Source organism: Marmota flaviventris, chromosome 11, assembly GCF_047511675.1.
Source record: "Marmota flaviventris isolate mMarFla1 chromosome 11, mMarFla1.hap1, whole genome shotgun sequence".
Taxonomy (NCBI): domain Eukaryota; kingdom Metazoa; phylum Chordata; class Mammalia; order Rodentia; family Sciuridae; genus Marmota; species Marmota flaviventris.
The window spans coordinates 54,202,576-54,222,414 of NC_092508.1; the positions used below are offsets into that span (position 1 = coordinate 54,202,576).

Here is a 19,839-nt window from a genome sequence, read left to right on the forward strand (position 1 = left end):
TTTCTCATGTTTCTTAATCACTTCCTGCCTTCCACAGGACCTGCCACATTTATTGAAAAATTAGAACCCTCACAGCTGTTAAAGAAGGGAGATGCCACCCAGCTAGTCTGCAAAGTAACTGGTACCCCTCCAATTAAAATAACATGGTTTGTGAATGATAGAGAAATCAAGGAGAGCAACAAACACAAAATGTCTTTTGTGGAGTCCACTGCAGTTCTAAGACTTACAGATGTTGGCACTGAAGACAGTGGTGAATATATGTGTGAAGCTCAAAATGAGGCTGGCAGTGACCACTGTAGCAGCATTGTAATAGTCAAAGGTTTGTGTTCACTCTGTCCTGATTTTCCAAATTTGTGGCCCATAGCACAGATCCCTCCCGGTTAACCCAAACCATTCCTTTTTCACTGTAGAGTCACCTTACTTTACCAAGGAATTTAAGCCAGTTGAAGTGTTGAAAGAGTATGATGTCATGTTGCTGGCCGAGGTGGCAGGCACACCTCCCTTTGAGATCACCTGGTTCAAAGACAACACAGTCTTGAGAAGTGGTAGAAAATATAAAACCTTCATTCAGGATCAGTTGGTGAGCCTGCAGATCCTCAAGTTCGTAGCTGCAGATGCTGGTGAATATCAGTGTCGGGTGACCAACGAGGTGGGCAGCAGTACCTGCAGTGCCAGGGTGACATTAAGAGGTTAGTGTCAGTTCAAAGGATGGACTGACTCTTCTGTAGAGTCAGTTCTTAAGAGAAAAAGCTGGGTTTTGCCATAAAGCTGGTATTGATCGAGAATTCATTCTTCTGTTAGAACCTCCATCCTTTGTAAAGAAGATCGAAAGCACCAGCTCCCTCCGAGGAGGCACGGCTGCCTTCCAGGCCACTCTGAAGGGCTCCTTGCCAATCACAGTGACTTGGTTAAAAGACAACGATGAAGTCACTGAAGATGATAATATAAGAATGACCTTTGAGAACAATGTGGCCAGTCTGTACCTCAGTGGCATTGAAGTGAAGCATGATGGGAAATATGTCTGTCAGGCCAAAAATGATGCAGGAATACAAAGATGCTCTGCGTTACTGTCAGTAAAAGGTTGGTTCACAAAGCTTGCCTCAGGTTTGAGGAAGAAATGTAGATGTGAGCCATTCAGCAGACCAGTTCACAGCCCACATCTATCCCTTTGTTTTCTGCAGAACCTGCAACAATCACCGAGGAGGCTGTGTCCATAGACGTCACCCAAGGAGACCCAGCCACTTTGCAAGTTAAATTTTCAGGGACTAAGGAGATTACAGCCAAATGGTTTAAAGATGGCCAAGAACTGACCCTGGGCCCCAAATATAAAATCAGTGTCACTGACACAGTGTCAATACTGAAGATTATTTCTACAGAAAAGAAAGATAGTGGAGAATACACTTTTGAGGTCCAAAATGATGTTGGGAGAAGCAGTTGCAAGGCTAACATTAATGTATTAGGTTGGTATTCCTTTTCTCCAGAAACCTGGGCCTTTCTGTACTCCCTCCTCTCTTTTAATTTAACAGGAAAAAAAATATTTTTTTTGACAGGTTAACCTGACTTTTTTTTTTTCTTTTTGTATTGGATAGATCTTATCATACCTCCTTCATTCACCAAAAAGCTGAAGAAAATGGACAGTATTAAAGGGTCTTTTATCGACTTAGAATGTATAGTGGCTGGGTCACATCCTATAAGCATCCAATGGTTCAAAGATGACCAAGAAATATCAGCTAGCGAAAAGTACAAATTCTCTTTCCATGACAATACGGCCTTCTTGGAAATCAGTCAGCTGGAAGGTTCCGACAGCGGGACATACACTTGCTCTGCCACCAATAAGGCAGGACACAACCAGTGCAGTGGCCATCTGACAGTCAAAGGTCAGCAGCCTTTTTCTTCACCTATTAGGAATTTATTGCTCTTTCATGCCTTAATTCTGACCTTCATCGCTCAATTCCAAAATAAATCTTCCCCTCTCCTTTGGCTTGTTTTTCTTTCACCCCAGAACCTCCTTACTTCGTGGAAAAGCCACAGTCACAAGATGTCAATCCCAGTACGAGGGTTCAATTAAAGGCTCTTGTGGGTGGCACTGCGCCCATGACCATAAAGTGGTTTAAGGACAACAAAGAGTTGCACTCGGGAGCAGCTCGCTCTGTTTGGAAGGACGACACCTCCACCATTTTAGAACTCTTTTCAGCCAAAGCTGCTGACTCGGGGACCTACATTTGCCAACTAAGCAATGATGTTGGCACAGCAACTAGTAAAGCCACTCTTTTTGTAAAAGGTCTGGTCTCTCCATCACCTTATTTTCTTACTTATCTAGATTTTCTTGGGGGAGGGAAGAAATTTATTAAGAAAGCCATTTTGCTGGTTGGACTTTGTTTTTTAAAAAATGCTCAACATCATCCTTTTCTTTCATGTTTAGAACCTCCTCAATTCATTAAGAAGCCCAGTCCAGTGTTAGTGCTGAGGAATGGACAATCAACAACGTTCGAATGCCAAATAACGGGCACCCCAGAAATCAGAGTTTCTTGGTATCTGGATGGGAATGAAATAACAGACGTTAGGAAGCATGGCATTTCCTTCATGGATGGTTTAGCCACCTTCCAGATTTCTGGTGCCAGGGTAGAAAATAGTGGAACTTATGTCTGTGAAGCTCGAAATGATGCGGGCACAGCAAGCTGCAGCATTGAATTAAAAGTGAAAGGTTGGTTCTGGGAATCTGCTTTTCCATTTTGGCTGCGCTGCGTAATGGGCCCTGGGCTTCCCTTGAATAAGCTGCTGTCTGTCTTCTTTCGAATCTTTAGAGCCCCCCACCTTTATCAGGGAGCTGAAGCCCGTGGAAGTAGTGAAAGATAGTGATGTGGAGCTAGAGTGCGAAGTCACAGGAACGTCTCCGTTTGAAGTCACTTGGCTGAAGAATAACAAGGAAATTCGAAGTGGCAAAAAATACACCCTGACGGACAGAGTGTCCGTGTTTAACCTCCATATAACCAAGTGTGACCCTTCAGACACGGGTGAATATCAGTGCATTGTAGCCAATGAGGGTGGCAGCTGTTCCTGCAGTACCAGAGTTGCGCTGAAAGGTCAGTTCTTTTCAAGAAACAGGCTACCAAATAAATACCCTCAGTGCTCTTTCATTTCATAATGGTGGGTAGGAGTTAAATCAAACCTCTTTTTTTCATCCTCTTTTATTTGACCACAGAACCACCTTCGTTCACCAAGAAAATAGAAAATGTCACCACAGTCTTGAAGAGTTCTGCCACTTTTCAGGGTACTGTGGCTGGTTCTCCCCCCATCTCTGTAATCTGGCTAAAGGATGATCAGATTCTTGACGAAGATGACAACATTCACATTTCATTTGTGAACAATGTGGCCTCACTTCAAATCAGAAGCGTGGATAACAGACACAGTGGGAGATACACGTGTCAAGCCAAGAATGAGTCCGGAGTCGAGAGATGTTATGCTTTCCTTTTAGTGCAAGGTTTGTAAGCTGTCCTCTCTCAACGTTAGTCGATGGAGACAATTCATAGGCACACCTTAGTTCCAGTGGAATTATCAGTGTAACTCATTCCTATTTCTATTCTTACTTCAGAACCTGCTCAAATCATAGAGAAAGCCAAATCAGTCGATGTTACTGAGAAAGACCCTGTGACCTTGGAGTGTGTTGTAGCTGGAACACCGGAACTCAAAGTGAAATGGCTTAAAGATGGGAAACCAGTTGTACCCAGTAGATATTTCTCAATGAGTTTTGAAAATAATGTGGCCAGTTTTAGGATTCAATCAGTAATGAAGCAAGACAGCGGTCAATATACTTTCAAAGTAGAAAATGACTTTGGAAGCAGTAGCTGTGATGCCTACCTCAGAGTTCTGGGTGTGTATATTTGCCCCAGTAAGCTTCCCTTATTTATATTATGTTCTTTGTAAGCAAAGAGCAAGAGAGTAATAGATATATTGTGTTGTTTGCATTGAATAGATGAAAACATTCCTCCATCCTTCACCAAAAAATTGACCAAAATGGATAAAGTTCTGGGCTCTTCTATTCATATGGAATGCAAAGTTTCTGGTTCACTTCCTATTAGTGCTCAGTGGTTTAAAGATGGAAAAGAAATATCTACAAGTGCAAAATACAGACTTGTATGTCATGAAAACACCATGTCACTGGAAGTTAATAATCTGGAATTAGAAGACACTGCAAATTACACATGCAAAGTGTCAAATGTAGCAGGAGATGATGCATGCAGTGGCATCTTAACTGTGAAAGGTTAGCATTTCTTTACCTCCTCTTGATTCTTCTTTGTGAATGCTTTAAAAATATATCACTTATCCTTATGTCCTTTAGAGCTTAAATCATAATTCTGTTTCTTTAGACACATATTCATTGTGTTCAAGAAACATTCAGCTATTACCTCTTTTCAGGAGTATTTTCTTATATTTCCTAAACTATCAAAATAATTCAGCTACAAGGAATATAATTAAATATATCTCTCTTAAAAATCTATAGAACCACCAAGCTTCCTAGTAAAACCTGAGCGACAACAAGCCATACCTGATTCTACAGTGGAATTTAAGGCAGTACTAAAAGGAACACCACCATTTAAAATAAAATGGTTTAAGGATGATGTGGAACTTGCCTCTGGACCTAAATGTTTCATTGGCTTGGAAGGGTCAACTAGCTTCTTAAATCTCTACTCAGTGGATGCTTCCAAGACTGGACAATATACTTGCCAAGTTACCAATGATGTTGGTAGCGACTCTTGTACCACGATGTTGCTTGTGACAGGTGTGCAAGTTTGATTGTTTTATGTTTCTGTCTGACACATGTCTCTGGTTCTTGCTGTACTCTGTTAATGCATCTTTCTAACACAGTAGACTCTATTTGCCAGAATTTGACTGTGTTTGCCATGTTTCTTTCTAACTTGTTATTCATTTCTGTTCCCTCATAATCTCCCTTTTCCTGACTCTTTAGAACCACCAAAGTTTGTGAAGAAATTAGAAGCATCCAAAATAGTGAAAGCAGGTGACTCCTCACGACTTGAATGCAAGATAACTGGATCTCCAGAAATCAAAGTTGTGTGGTATAGAAATGAGCATGAACTCCCAGCCAGTGATAAATACCGAATGACCTTCATCGACTCAGTGGCTGTCATACAGATGAACAATCTCAGTACCGAGGATAGTGGAGATTTCATTTGTGAGGCTCAGAATCCTGCAGGCAGCACAAGCTGCAGTACCAAGGTCATAGTAAAAGGTAGAAATCTCATCCTTACATTTCTCCTCCTCCCCTGCACATCAGAGTTCTTTGTTCTTTATTGCAATTTTAGTTTCCATTTCAGATCATAGACTATTTTCCTAAGCTGGCACTATTCCCCTTTATAGATGTTATAGCTTCTTAAGCTTTGCTTATGTATAGCAAGGCATTTTGAGATATTTTTCTTGTTATTCCAATGCCATAATTCTGAGCACCACAACACACTGGCCAAACATCAAATTTGATGATGATTCAAAAATGCATACACACAAAATAGGCATTTTAAAATTAATTTTTGCCTTCAATCACCTTCCAATTCCATTATCATCCTTACAATAATCTGTAGCATAACAAGGATATATATGCAATGTGTTAGTAGTAGAAGTTTTAACATTAAATTTAAAAGGGACAATAATATTTTTCCCTCTTCTCAAGAATTGGTTCCATTAAAAATACAACTGATGGCACCTTGGTGCAAATAGTGCTGGTGTTTTCGGCTGCAATTTTCCAGTATTTTTTGTCACAAAGCTCAAGTTTATCATCTTGTAAGGCAATGATTGCAAGAACCATTTGCTGAAGTGGAAGACTTAGCTGGGGTGATTTCCAGATATCTCAGTTGTAAAGCATACAAACAAAAAAATTCCAATCCTGAAGTCAGAATTCCATACTTCATGGAAATCATGAAGTATTAATATTTATTAATATGTTTGTTGGCTTGTAAGCTTCTTGTCTGTCTTTGTAGTCCAAGATAAATTGGTAAGGTGGAATAGACAGAATGTTGACCTGCTCAGTCATGATCTAGGATCTACATGGGTTTTCTACCCATGAGTTGATTGCCTTGTAAAGGTTAATGGCCTCTCAGAAGTTCTTCTTCCTCAATAGTGCTAATGCTAGACACTACTAACCCATTATAGTATCTTAAATCTTTCTTCCAATTTAAAAACAAAGAAATAAAAAATTTTTATTTAATAAAATTAAATAGCCCAATTCATGAGACATTCTTGTTTTTTACAGAACCACCTGTGTTTAGCAGTTTCTCTCCTGTAGTTGAAACCCTTAAAAATACTGAAGTTAGTCTTGAATGTGAACTTTCTGGAACACCACCATTTGAGGTGGTATGGTACAAAGACAAGAGGCAACTCCGAAGCAGCAAGAAATATAAGATTGCATCTAAAAACTTCCACGCAAGTATTCACATTCTTAATGTCGAATCTTCTGACATTGGTGAATACCACTGCAAGGCACAGAATGAAGTAGGAAGTGATACTTGCATTTGTACCATAAAATTAAAAGGTAAGCATGTTTCTTGCACATGGCAGAAATGTCAGGAATCTGCAAAATGCTCATTTCTTTTCTCTCTTCTATTATCTGAGCAATTTTTTCAACAATCTCCATCCATCTTTCCTGTTCAGAACCTCCAAGATTCATTTCCAAAGTGAGCAGCCTCACTGTCGTAGCTGGTGAGCCCGCTGAATTACAAGCATTCATAGAAGGCGCCCAGCCAATTTCCGTCCAGTGGCTAAAAGAGAAAGAAGAAGTGGTTAGAGAAAGTGAAAACATCAGAATTACATTTGTGGAAAATGTTGCAACTCTGCAGTTTGCAAAAGCAGAGCCAGCTAATGCTGGAAAATATATCTGCCAAATTAAGAACGATGGTGGAATGAGAGAGAACATGGCCACACTGACTGTCTTAGGTTGGTACAAAAGTCCCCTGATAGAAACTGGTGCCAAGTGCTGAAGTGACTTACAGGCAGAATCTCTTTTTCTGACTTTCTTCTAGACCTGTATTGACCCTCACCTATTTGGAAAATTTAGGGGAAAGAACTAACTGATCTTTCAAACACTCTTTTCTGTTTCTATAAACCTTCCAGGTTCAAAACAAAAGCTAGCCATTTGTTTTATTGTGTATATACTACTTTTCTTGATGGATTAGCAAATATAATTTTGACTCTCTTGTTTAAGCATGAATTAATTAGGATTCCAGCATATGTTGCGAGGAAATTTGTTTCCAAAGTAATAGTTTTGTTAAAGTTGATAAGAACTCCAATGAGCAACGTTTGATAGGAAAGACTTAAACTTTCATCTTTGGGAATATTAAATTTCATTTTAATATTAATTTGGGAGCTATCTGAATAATACCTTAAAGTAGAACAAAAATAACAAGTGATTCAAAATAGCAGGTAGACATTGCTCCAAAGAGGTCAAGGACAAATTGAACATGTTGTCTAATGTCCACTGTCAAAACCGTTTTCGAGTCAAGTAGTACACAAATAATAACTGCCATAAATTTATGACCACATGTAATTATAGATTCATATATTAAAGTCAACAGAGAAGCCTAACATAATCATCTCATTGATCTCAAAGATCTCAACTTTGACAGATAGGTATCACATTGTATTTCAGAGCCCGCAGTCATTGTCGAGAAGGCAGGACCGATGACAGTGACAGTAGGAGAAACGTGCACTTTGGAGTGTAAGGTGGCTGGCACTCCTGAACTCTCCGTCGAATGGTACAAGGACGGGAAGTTGTTGACCAGCAGCCAAAAACACAAGTTTAGCTTCTACAACAAAATCTCTTCCTTAAAGATTCTCTCAGTGGAGAGGCAAGATGCAGGCACATACACCTTCCAGGTTCAAAACAATGTTGGGAAAAGTAGCTGCACAGCTGTGGTTGATGTTTCAGGTTAGTTCTGGTATTTTCCTTTTGTTGTTTTATACAAATTCCTTTTACAAGTTTTCCTTCTTTCAATTTCTTCTATTCTTTCAAATCACGATGAGTCTCTTGCCTTTCCTCATACAGACCGGATGGTTCCTCCTTCCTTCACACGAAGACTGAAAGACACTGGTGGGGTCCTGGGTGCTTCTTGCATCTTGGAATGCAAAGTAGCAGGATCATCACCTATCTCTGTTGCCTGGTTTCATGAGAAGACTAAGATTGTCAGTGGAGCAAAGTACCATACCACATTTTCAGATAATGTCTGCACATTGCAGTTGAATTCTCTGGACTCTTCAGATATGGGCAATTACACATGTGTAGCTGCTAATGTCGCTGGGTCAGATGAATGCCGTGCAGTGTTGACTGTACAAGGTCAGTGTCTATCAACTTCTTAAGGAATTTCTTACAAATTCCTACCAAATTGACATACATCCAAAAGTGCTCTTATATTTTATTCAAAATTGCAACCAAATTCAAGCATCACAGGATCTTTTGTCTCTCACATTTATGTACAGAACCACCCTCTTTTGTGAAAGAACCTGAACCTTTGGAAGTACTACCAGGCAAAAATGTAACCTTCACAAGTGTTATTCGAGGAACCCCACCATTCAAGGTCGGCTGGTTCAGAGGTGCCAGAGAACTGGTGAAAGGAGATAGGTGCAACATCTACTTTGAAGACACTGTGGCAGAACTGGAGTTATTTAATATTGACATATCTCAGAGTGGGGAATATACCTGTGTGGTGTCCAACAATGCTGGCCAGGCATCCTGCACTACGCGTCTTTTTGTAAAAGGTTTGCTCAAGTGCATTCACTTGCTCATCCTGTTTCCTATACATTGACACCATTGTGGGGTTGTTTTGTTGTTGTTGTTGTTGTTGTTGTTGTGTGTGTGTGTTTAACTGCTGTGCTTTGTCACTTACCAGAACCAGCTACGTTTGTGAAGAAATTAAGCGATCATTCTGTAGAACCAGGGAAGTCTATAATTCTGGAGAGCACCTACACTGGAACACTTCCCATCTCAGTCACCTGGAAAAAGGATGGTGTTAGCATATCTCCATCTGAAAGGTGCAATGTAGTTACAACAGAGAAAACTTGCATCCTGGAAATTCTGAATAGCACGAAAAGAGATGCAGGACACTATTCCTGTGAGGTTGAAAATGAAGCAGGAAGGGATGTGTGTGAAGCTCTGGTTTCTACATTAGGTGTGTAACCTTATTCTCTCCCATATGGTTTGCAATTCTCTAGAATACAGCATGGTTGGTTTGGTTTTCTTTAATTCAGTTTTCTGATTGTGAGACTTTCTTCTTTAGAACCACCTTATTTTGTATCGGAACTGGAACCTCTGGAGGCATCAGTTGGAGATTCAGTTTCTTTGCAATGCCAAGTTGCTGGGACACCAGAGATTACAGTGTCTTGGTACAAGGGAGATACCAAGTTACGGTCAACTCCTGAATACAGGACCTACTTTACAAACAATGTGGCCACACTTGTTTTTAATAAAGTGAATATCAACGATAGTGGAGAGTACACATGTAAAGCAGAAAATAGCATAGGATCTGCTTCTTCCACAACTGTCTTCAGAATTCAAGGTGATACTATTTTACACATAAGTGATTTCTTTTTTTTCCCCTAATTTTCTCACAACTTCTTGGTGAGAAACTTCTCAATTCCACTACTAATGCCTCAAGTCTTACTTGTCTTCCTACAGAGCGCCAACTCCCACCTTCTTTTGCAAGACAATTAAAGGACATTGAACAAACTGTTGGGTTACCTGTTACACTCACTTGTCGACTAAATGGCTCCGCCCCCATCCAAGTGTGTTGGTACAGAGATGGAGTACTTTTAAGAGATGACGAAAATCTACAGACATCATTCATAGATAATGTGGCAACTCTGAAAATTTTGCAGACTGACTTGAGTCACTCTGGCCAGTATTCTTGCTCAGCCTCCAATCCACTTGGAACAGCATCTTCTAGTGCTAGACTGACAGCCAGAGGTTTGTTCCCATGTCAACCTTTCTCTTTGCAAACCATGATTTCCTATTTCATTGTCAAAGTAGAAATGACCCACAGGAAAAAGCACAGAAATATACATAGCCCTTTCTTCTCATCTTCCAGAACCTAAGAAATCTCCCTTCTTTGACATCAAGCCCGTATCAATAGATGTCATTGCTGGAGAGAGTGCTGATTTTGAGTGTCATGTTACTGGTGCCCAACCAATGCGAATCACTTGGTCAAAAGACAACAAGGAGATCCGTCCTGGAGGAAATTATACAATCACCTGTGTGGGCAACACTCCTCACCTGAGAATTCTTAAAGTAGGCAAAGGAGACTCTGGTCAATACACTTGCCAAGCCACCAATGATGTTGGCAAAGACATGTGTTCAGCTCAACTCAGTGTGAAAGGTATCTGTCATAAACCAATGTTTATTCTTTCCTGTGTTTAAGTTATTGTCTTTGAAATTTTTTTCTTAGTTTTTAAATGTTTGAGATGAACTAATTGGATCATGTTAGAATTTGAATATTAGTGTTGGAGGCAATATTAACCAAAGTTCTGTTTTCTCTTTATGTTGTTCCTTAAGTTAGTATATTCTAAATGTAACCTTGCCAAAGAGTATTGTTTCATTGGTCTTTGTCAAATGTTCCTTCAACTATACACTCTCCCTTTTCATTCTTTTTCTGTTATGACCCTTTAATTCATCTTGCTAAATTTTGATCAAATCCATATGTAACATATTAGCTAGTATGTTTTAGCTTACATATCCAGACTACAGTATATCAACTGAATCCTCCATTAAAATATTAAAATATGATTTAATAAAAAGATAACTTATTTTACCATTAATTTATTAGAATATGATCTAAAAAATAAACCAGTTTAAATATGAACTCATTGGCTGCTCAACTACAAAAATAGACTATATTAACATGTAAATATTCCTTACCGACTGTTTCCTTTGGTTTAATAGAACCTCCAAAATTTGTGAAGAAATTAGACGCTTCCAAAGTTGCAAAGCAGGGAGAATCCATCCAACTGGAATGTAAAATCAGTGGTTCCCCAGAGATCAAAGTTTCATGGTTCCGAAATGACAGTGAACTCCATGAAAGTTGGAAATACAACATGTCATTTGTTAATTCTGTGGCACTGCTCACCATCAATGAAGCCAGTGCTGAGGACAGTGGGGACTACATCTGTGAAGCTCATAATGGCGTGGGTGATGCCAGCTGCAGCACCTCACTGACGGTTAAAGGTTAGATACGCTTGGCTCCCTTTTCCTATCTTCCCTCTATTTTGGATTCCTTCTTAGTAGTGTTATGAGATTCAGAATGAAAAGGTTGCTTGCAACTCTTGAGCTAGTTTTCATGAATTGTAATTTCTTGGGTCAACCCATAGTGTCATTTTGTCATACCAGACACTCTTAATGATCCCACATTTATAGGAAATATTTCTAGATACTGGAAACTAGAAACCTAAAGTCTAGGAATTTTTTAAAAATCTTTTTTGGAAGCAGATATTCTCATTGTGTGTCATCTTTTTTCCTCTGGTAGCACCTCCTGTTTTCATTCAGAAGCCTCCTCCGGTAGGAGCCCTTAAAGGTTCTGACGTGATCCTCCAGTGTGAACTTTCAGGAACCCCACCATTTGAAGTGGTGTGGGTTAAAGACCGAAAACAAGTTCGAAGCAGCAAGAAATTTAAAATCACTTCCAAAAACTTTGATACCAGTCTTCATATTCTTAATCTTGAAGCTTCCGATGTAGGGGAGTATCATTGCAAAGCCAGTAATGAGGTGGGAAGTGACACGTGTGTTTGCACAGTCAAGTTCAAAGGTTTGTATACATGGGCACAAAAATACATGCCTTTCCCTTTAATCTCTTCTTGCTTGACTAATAATTGATGTGACTATGATTCTCATTTTTTTCCCTCTACACAAATTTCTTCCATTAGAACCTCCCCGTTTTGTGAAAAAGTTAAGCGACATCTCCACTCTTATTGGGGATGCCGTTGAGTTACAGGCTGTGGTGGAAGGCTTCCAGCCAATATCTGTGGTCTGGCTGAAAGATAAAGGTGAAGTCATCAGAGAGAGTGAAAACATTCGGATTTCATTCATTGATAACATCGCAACCCTCCAACTGGGAAGCCCAGAAGCATCCAATTCTGGAAAATATGTGTGCCAAATCAAAAATGATGCTGGCATGCGAGAGTGCTCAGCAGTCTTGACTGTACTAGGTTAGTAGCAAAGTACAGTCCATGAAAAAATTAATTGACCCCTGCGATCATTTTCTGCAAATAGTACTCTTAATGCTATAATATGGTAACTTTGTTTTCAATGCAATATGCTTCTTCTTTTAGAACCAGCCAGAATCATAGAGAAGCCAGAACCTATGACTGTCACTACGGGAAATCCTTTTGCATTAGAGTGTGTGGTGGCTGGAACACCAGAACTTTCAACCAAATGGTTCAAAGATGGAAGAGAATTATCTGCAGACAGCAAACATCACATTACATTTATCAAAAACGTGGCTTCTCTTAAAATCCCTTGCACGGAAATGAGCGACAAGGGGTTATATAGCTTTGAAGTGAAAAACAGTGTTGGCAAAAGCAACTGTACCGTATCTGTCCATGTTTCTGGTGAGTAAAGTGAGATGTTTATAAATGCACCATTTGTTTCTTGAAGGGGAAAAATAAAACTTTTTTTTTTTAAATGGAAAACTACCCTTCTCCATGTAGATCGGGTCGTGCCTCCTTCTTTCATCCGCAAACTGAAAGACACTCACGCCTCCCTGGGCGCCTCAGCTGTTCTGGAGTGCAGAGTCGCTGGCTCAGCCCCGATTTCTGTAGGCTGGTTTCAGGATGGAAATGAGATCGTCAGTGGGCCCAAATGTCAATCCAGCTTTTCAGAAAACGTCTGTACTTTGAAACTGAGCTCGCTGGAGCCCTCTGACACCGGCACGTACACCTGCGTGGCTGCCAACGTGGCAGGTTCTGATGAATGCTCCGCAGTTCTGACTGTCCAAGGTCAGTGTGAAGGACAGGCGCAATGCAAGACTTCTTCCCCATGCCTAACACCTGCCTGGCCAGGAATTCCTTTGTTTTGTCTTCACTTTTAGTCTTCCCTTTTCTTTAAGGAGTAAGCACACTTCTCACTTATTTTTTTTTTCCTCTCTCTTTCACTTCCCCCACCCCCTGGGGTATCTAGAACCACCATCTTTTGAACAAACTCCTGATTCTGTGGAAGTTCTACCAGGAATGAGCCTGACATTCACCAGTGTCATTAGAGGCACCCCTCCCTTCAAGGTCAAGTGGTTTAAAGGCAGCAGGGAACTGGTGTCAGGGGAGTCTTGCACCATCTCTCTGGAAGGCTTTGTCACAGAACTGGAATTGTTTGAGGTAGAGCCACTGCAGAGTGGAGACTATTCTTGCCTTGTTACCAATGATGCTGGCAGCGCTTCCTGTACCACACATCTTTTTGTGAAAGGTTTGCTCTTTTCTCCAATTCCTGTATCTTTTAAAAATTTTCCTAAGACTTCATTTGAAGGTATAACTTGCCCTCACGTTTTCTTCTTATAGAACCAGCCACTTTTGTGAAAAGACTGGCTGATTTCAGTGTTGAAACAGGAAATCCCATAGTTCTGGAGACCACCTACACTGGCACACCTCCCATCTCCGTGAGTTGGATGAAGAATGAGTTTCCTCTTTCACAGTCTCAGAACTGCAGTATCACCATGACAGAAAAATCTTCCATACTGGAAATTCTTGACAGCACAATAGAGGATTATGCACAGTACAGTTGCCTGATAGAAAATGAAGCTGGGCAAGACATTTGTGATGCTCTGGTATCAGTCTTAGGTGTGTTGATAGTTACCTCTTTATTATTATTTTTTATTATTCTCTTCCTTCTGAAATGTCCTCTTTGAGTTAGCATGATTGATTGATTACCATCCTTTGCACCTTAGAACCACCTTATTTTATTGAGCCTCTGGAACATTTGGAAGCAGCTCTTGGAGAGCCTACAACTTTACAATGTAAAGTGGATGGAACCCCAGAAATTAGAATCTCTTGGTACAAAGAGCACACAAAACTACGATCGGCTCCTGCATACAAAATGCAATTCAAAAATAATGTTGCCTCCTTAGTCATCAACAAAGTGGATCACAGTGATGTGGGAGAGTATACATGCAAGGCAGAGAACAGCGTGGGTGCGGTCGCTTCTTCAGCTGTGCTTGTTATCAAAGGTGACGATGGTTTTCTTTAACAAGTCTTGCAATGTGTTGACAGATTCATTTTCTTGGAAACATCAGTATTTTAATGGGTTAAGATATGTTAGAGATGTATGCTCTCTTGTCAATAAGGATTATCTGTAACTTCTTTACAGAGCGCAAACTTCCACCTTCCTTTTCAAGAAAACTGAAGGATGTTCATGAGACTCTTGGTTTCCCTGTTGCATTTGAATGTCGCATCAATGGCTCGGAACCTCTTCAGGTGTCTTGGTACAAGGATGGGGTACTTTTGAAAGATGATTCTAATTTGCAAACATCTTTTATTCATAATGTAGCAACTCTTCAGATTTTGCAAACTGACCAGAGTCATGTTGGTCAGTACAATTGCTCAGCTTCCAATCCTCTTGGGACTGCGTCATCCAGTGCCAAGCTCATTCTCTCAGGTGAGTATTACATCATATTACCCTCTTTATTACAAAGCAGCTTCATTGCTTCTGGCCATCAAAGGACTGTTGTCATTTAATTTCTTTTCCATGTCTGGGAACATGGCAACTAAAATTGCCATGTTGGTCTTCATTCTTTTCAGAGCATGAAGTGCCTCCTTTCTTTGATCTAAAACCTGTATCGGTAGATCTTGCTCTTGGAGATAGTGGTTCTTTTAAATGTCACGTCACTGGAACTGCACCAATCAAAATCACCTGGGCCAAAGATAACAGAGAGATTCGCCCCGGAGGCAACTACAAGATGACTTTGGTTGAAAATACTGCCACTCTGACTGTTCTCAAAGTAGCCAAAGGCGATGCTGGGCAGTATACCTGCTATGCAAGCAATGTTGCTGGAAAAGACTCTTGTTCTGCTCAGCTGGGTGTACAAGGTACTTGTCAGAGTGGAGTACCAACAACTCTTATATTTTCAATGTCTTAAGATACAGGATGGTGGGTATACTTGAGAAGTATGTATAGGACCATGGTCTAGTGATTAGAAATGATCAAATGGGGCATGGAGGTATAGCTCAGTGATAGAGCACTTGCCCAGTATGTATAAGACTGGTTTCAATCCCTAGCCACTTAATTAAAAAAAAAAAAAGAAAAAAGAATCAAATGGCTCAAGGGCCTTCCAAATAAGGACTGATTTTTCAATATAAAACTGGGAAAAACATGAACTGAAAATTTCTTTTCAAAGTGTATAAATAGAGACTAGGGAGATAGCAAACAAAAATTTTTCACAGAATTGCAAGAAAACTCAAGTTCGGATGAAGTTACCAGAGGACAAAAAGAAGAAATTTATCTCAAATGATTTATTTTCCATAGTACTTACTGAATGTCAATGGATTCTCCCCCCTCCAAGGCATAATTCATCTTCAAACTCTTAAGCCCTTCCAAAAGAATCCAGATTAATTATAAAGTCAACTTCTTTTCCTCCACTAGCTCTGCTTAATTAATAGTGGAAGTCAAGGGGCTGAGGGGTAGCACATCAGTATCTGATATTATGGAAGACAATCATGCCTTTCATGGCAGCTATTGTCAGAGATTAAACACTTAACTCAGTAGACTGCTGGTCTAACCCATTAGAGCATTTTAAAGGATTTTTTTATTTTCTTTTTTGGTGATGGTTTATAAATACCTTGAAATTAAAATAGAATTAGATTTAGCAGCCCATTTGCTCTATGACATATACCAAATCATTTTTACCTCCCTAAGCCTGAATATTTGGCTTCAGTTAATAAAGAAATCATTGATCTCACCCACTTCAAAAGGAAATTAAGAGGGTCGAAGAAATAGCTATTTAAGACCCATAAGAGATAATGGTACTTTAAAAATATTACCATATCTGACCCATTTTGCCCTGACTCTTCATAGTGCATCACTGACATCTTCACAGCCCTAGGAAGTTCATGGTCCTCTACTGGTCACACAGATGAGAACCATTGCCTCTGGTCTTGGCACTAGAGAAGTGCTTCTTTGCTTGAAAGAGGATTGCAACATCCTTCCTTTAGTCATAATACTTGACATTTGTATATATACAAAAAAAATACATGTTCTATTTTAGGGATTTTTCTACTTAGGTTTCATTTAACTATTCTTCCTTGAACTGCACTAAATGAATTTGTTTTCTGGAACTAAGGGATTCTCTGACAGAAATGCCTTTTTTCATCTCATCTTGAATCATATGTGTCTTTTCCATCCCTTAACTGGTGTTTTTCCCCTTGGTTCCATAGAACCACCCAGGTTCATTAAGAAGCTAGAACCTTCACGAATTGTCAAACAGGATGAATACACAAGATATGAATGCAAGATAGGCGGATCTCCGGAAATCAAAGTTTTATGGTACAAAGATGAGACTGAAATTCAAGAGAGTAGTAAATTCAGAATGTCATTCATCGACTCAGTGGCGGTGCTGGAAATGCATGGCCTGAGTGTGGAGGACAGTGGGGACTACACGTGCGAGGCCCACAATGCCGCAGGCAGTGCGAGCAGCAGCACTTCCTTAAAAGTTAAAGGTCAGACTTTCCTCCCCCTGGGCAGTCTTCACCCTAGCCTTACCCCTCCTGTAGGCTTCTTTATTCTCTGACTCTCCATCTGCATTTTAAAATCGTTCAAAGGCACAATAAAAAAAAAAATGGGAAGTGATGCCTTTTCTTTCTCTGACAGAGTGAAAACTGATTCTTACCTTTAATCATATTCTTATAGAATACCTCCTAATTTTCCCTTTCTTCCCATTTTAGAACCACCTGTTTTCCGCAAAAAGCCTCATCCCATTGAGACACTTAAAGGAGCTGATGTTCACCTTGAATGTGAGCTTCAGGGCACTCCTCCCTTCCAAGTTTCTTGGCATAAAGACAAGAGAGAACTTAGGAGTGGCAAGAAGTATAAGATCATGTCTGAAAACTTCCTCACAAGTATCCACATCCTGAATGTGGACACTGCAGACATTGGGGAGTATCAGTGCAAAGCTACAAACGACGTGGGAAGTGACACTTGTGTTGGGTCTATCACTCTGAAAGGTTAGATTAGCATTATTCTCTTTTTAATTTTAAAACTGTCCTGCCTGTCTTAGCTATTTATTGCCTTATCATTTTATGACTAAAAGACTATTCTTCATTTCCCTTTCTAAATCCTTCTGTGCAATCTGATTCCTTTTTCTAAATCATACCAAATGTCCTTTTGGACAAATTTTCCCAATTAGTTTCCATTGGATTTAGAAATCTAGATAAGATAGTCCACTTCTTTTTCTACTTAATACGAGCTCTAAGATGTCCTTGGTCCCATCCACTAAGAACACCTCTTATTTAAGGAATAGAAATAATGTTTTATCAATCGTTTGATTGCTAGTAGTCATAATTTAAGGGAAATGTTATCAGTTCCACACGTTTAAAAACCCTGGATTACTTCTTTTTTCACTAGCACCACCAAGATTTGTGAAGAAGCTCAGTGACATTTCTACCATCATTGGTGAGGAAGTCCAGCTGCAGACGACCATTGAAGGCGCCGAGCCAATTTCAGTGGTGTGGTTCAAAGATAAGGGGGAAATTGTTAGAGAGAGTGACAACATTTGGATTTCTTACTCAGAAAACATTGCAACACTACAGTTTTCAAGAGCAGAACCAGCCAATTCTGGGAAATACACCTGTCAGATCAAAAATGACGCTGGGATGCAGGAGTGCTTTGCCACGCTCTCTGTCCTCGGTTAGTACAAATAAGATGTTGTCAGAAGGCACACACTTACGAGGACCTGTGTTTTCTTTCATTTCATCAACTTGATTTTAAAATATGGTGTAATTTCCATCTCATTCCAGAACCTGCAGCAATTGTGGAAAAGCCAGAATCCATAAAAGTTACCACAGGAGACACCTGTACCTTGGAGTGTACAGTCACTGGCACACCTGAACTGAGTACTAAATGGTTTAAAGATGGAAAAGAGCTGACAAGTGATAACAAGTACAAAATAAGTTTCTTCAACAAAGTATCTGGCCTTAAGATCATCAACGTGGCACCCAGTGACAGTGGGGTATACAGCTTTGAAGTGCAAAATCCTGTTGGCAAAGATAGCTGCACAGCCTCCGTTCAAGTTTCAGGTTGGTTGGGCTTTTCATTCATCATTATAATAATGTAGTTTCTGATTTTTTATATAAATACATGGAAAGCTTCACCTTATATGGCATAACATGAATCTGACATCTTCTGATCAGAGTAATAGACCTCTAGAGTTAGAAGATAACCAGGTTCAAATGTTACATCCCTTTCTTCTGGAGAAATTCCCAAAAGGGTGTACGAGTAAAATCTAACCCCTAGATAAGGTGAATGTACTTTTTTCCTTTCAGTTATACGCAGATAATTTGCACCAAGATGACTCAGAACAATAACAAAAAGACCAAAATCCCTAGCAAGTCAACTGACATCCTGTTCATTGATTCCCCAGGATTTTGATAGTGTGATTCCCTACAGGGAATTCTTTGTTATTCTTACAAAAGAGCCAAATGGATCTAGGGATATTCCATCAACAATTCTCTTTTCAAGTCATTTCATATCTAATATCCCTTGTTTATTGGCTTTCTCATTTAATTACCTTCAGACCGAACTATTCCTCCTTCATTCACAAGAAAATTGAAAGAGACAAACGGTCTATCAGGCTCCTCAGTTGTAATGGAATGCAAAGTCTATGGATCGCCCCCCATCTCTGTCTCCTGGTTCCATGAAGGAAATGAGATCAGCAGTGGAAGAAAATACCAGACCACCCTGACAGATAACACTTGTGCTTTAACTGTGAACATGCTGGAAGAATCCGATGCTGGTGACTACACGTGTATAGCTACAAACGTGGCTGGCTCTGATGAATGTAGTGCTCCTTTGACTGTGAGAGGTCTGTTTAAAATACAGTAAAATAGAATCACATTTCATAAATGGTTGAGGATTTTTATCACCACAATTCATAGATTAAACTTTTTCTAATTTGTGCTCTTGTGTTTAGAACCACCATCTTTTGTCCAGAAACCTGATCCCATGGATGTCTTAACTGGGACTAATGTAACTTTCACAAGCATCATAAAAGGGACTCCACCTTTCAATGTAAGCTGGTTCAAGGGCAGCAGCGAACTAGTACCAGGGCCCAGATGCAATGTGTCTTTGGCAGATTCAGTGGCTGAACTGGAGTTGTTTGATGTGGATACATCCCAAAGTGGAGAATATACTTGCATAGTTAGTAACGAAGCTGGCAGGACATCTTGTACAACACATCTCTTTGTAAAAGGTATGTTTGCTAGCCCACATTTAGACAATTAACATGCATATAGTGATGATGATGATGATATATATCTGTATTTGATTTCATATTTTTAATGTTTACTCTAGCGCCAGCCAAATTTGTGAAGAGGCTTAATGATTACAGCATAGAAAAAGGAAAACCCCTAATCCTAGAAGGGACATTCACTGGAACTCCTCCCATTTCGGTGACATGGAAGAAAAATGGCATAAATGTAACTCCTTCCCAGAGGTGTAATATAACCACAACTGAGAAATCAGCAATCCTGGAAATTCCAAGCAGCACAGTAGAGGACGCAGGACAATACAACTGTTACATCGAGAATGCTTCTGGAAAAGATTCCTGCTCAGCACAAATTTTGATACTAGGTTTGTCATGATTGCACATTCATATC

General features: G+C 39.8%; 1 protein-coding gene across 5 annotated transcripts in view; it reads left to right on the forward strand.

The window, feature by feature from the left end:
• Ttn (titin) overlaps positions 1-19,839 on the forward strand; it is a 263,732-nt gene that overhangs the window by 70,947 nt on the left and 172,946 nt on the right. For 2 of the 5 annotated variants that reach the window (XM_071619370.1, XM_071619371.1), the window contains 39 exons: positions 38-319; positions 411-689; positions 802-1,080; positions 1,182-1,460; positions 1,590-1,877; positions 2,003-2,281; positions 2,423-2,704; positions 2,805-3,083; positions 3,203-3,481; positions 3,593-3,871; positions 3,974-4,261; positions 4,502-4,780; positions 4,967-5,248; positions 6,263-6,541; positions 6,661-6,942; positions 7,655-7,933; positions 8,051-8,338; positions 8,482-8,760; positions 8,892-9,170; positions 9,279-9,557; positions 9,677-9,964; positions 10,086-10,373; positions 10,937-11,218; positions 11,517-11,795; positions 11,914-12,195; positions 12,319-12,597; positions 12,697-12,984; positions 13,166-13,444; positions 13,537-13,815; positions 13,923-14,201; positions 14,342-14,629; positions 14,773-15,060; positions 16,405-16,686; positions 16,912-17,190; positions 17,591-17,872; positions 17,983-18,261; positions 18,759-19,046; positions 19,155-19,433; positions 19,535-19,813. The exons of the other annotated variants lie outside the window; for them this stretch is intronic. In XM_071619370.1, the coding sequence (XP_071475471.1) occupies positions 38-319; positions 411-689; positions 802-1,080; positions 1,182-1,460; positions 1,590-1,877; positions 2,003-2,281; positions 2,423-2,704; positions 2,805-3,083; positions 3,203-3,481; positions 3,593-3,871; positions 3,974-4,261; positions 4,502-4,780; positions 4,967-5,248; positions 6,263-6,541; positions 6,661-6,942; positions 7,655-7,933; positions 8,051-8,338; positions 8,482-8,760; positions 8,892-9,170; positions 9,279-9,557; positions 9,677-9,964; positions 10,086-10,373; positions 10,937-11,218; positions 11,517-11,795; positions 11,914-12,195; positions 12,319-12,597; positions 12,697-12,984; positions 13,166-13,444; positions 13,537-13,815; positions 13,923-14,201; positions 14,342-14,629; positions 14,773-15,060; positions 16,405-16,686; positions 16,912-17,190; positions 17,591-17,872; positions 17,983-18,261; positions 18,759-19,046; positions 19,155-19,433; positions 19,535-19,813 (10,986 nt within the window). The remainder of the gene's footprint in view (positions 1-37; positions 320-410; positions 690-801; positions 1,081-1,181; positions 1,461-1,589; positions 1,878-2,002; positions 2,282-2,422; positions 2,705-2,804; positions 3,084-3,202; positions 3,482-3,592; positions 3,872-3,973; positions 4,262-4,501; positions 4,781-4,966; positions 5,249-6,262; positions 6,542-6,660; positions 6,943-7,654; positions 7,934-8,050; positions 8,339-8,481; positions 8,761-8,891; positions 9,171-9,278; positions 9,558-9,676; positions 9,965-10,085; positions 10,374-10,936; positions 11,219-11,516; positions 11,796-11,913; positions 12,196-12,318; positions 12,598-12,696; positions 12,985-13,165; positions 13,445-13,536; positions 13,816-13,922; positions 14,202-14,341; positions 14,630-14,772; positions 15,061-16,404; positions 16,687-16,911; positions 17,191-17,590; positions 17,873-17,982; positions 18,262-18,758; positions 19,047-19,154; positions 19,434-19,534; positions 19,814-19,839) is intronic. 5 annotated transcript variants of the gene reach the window in all.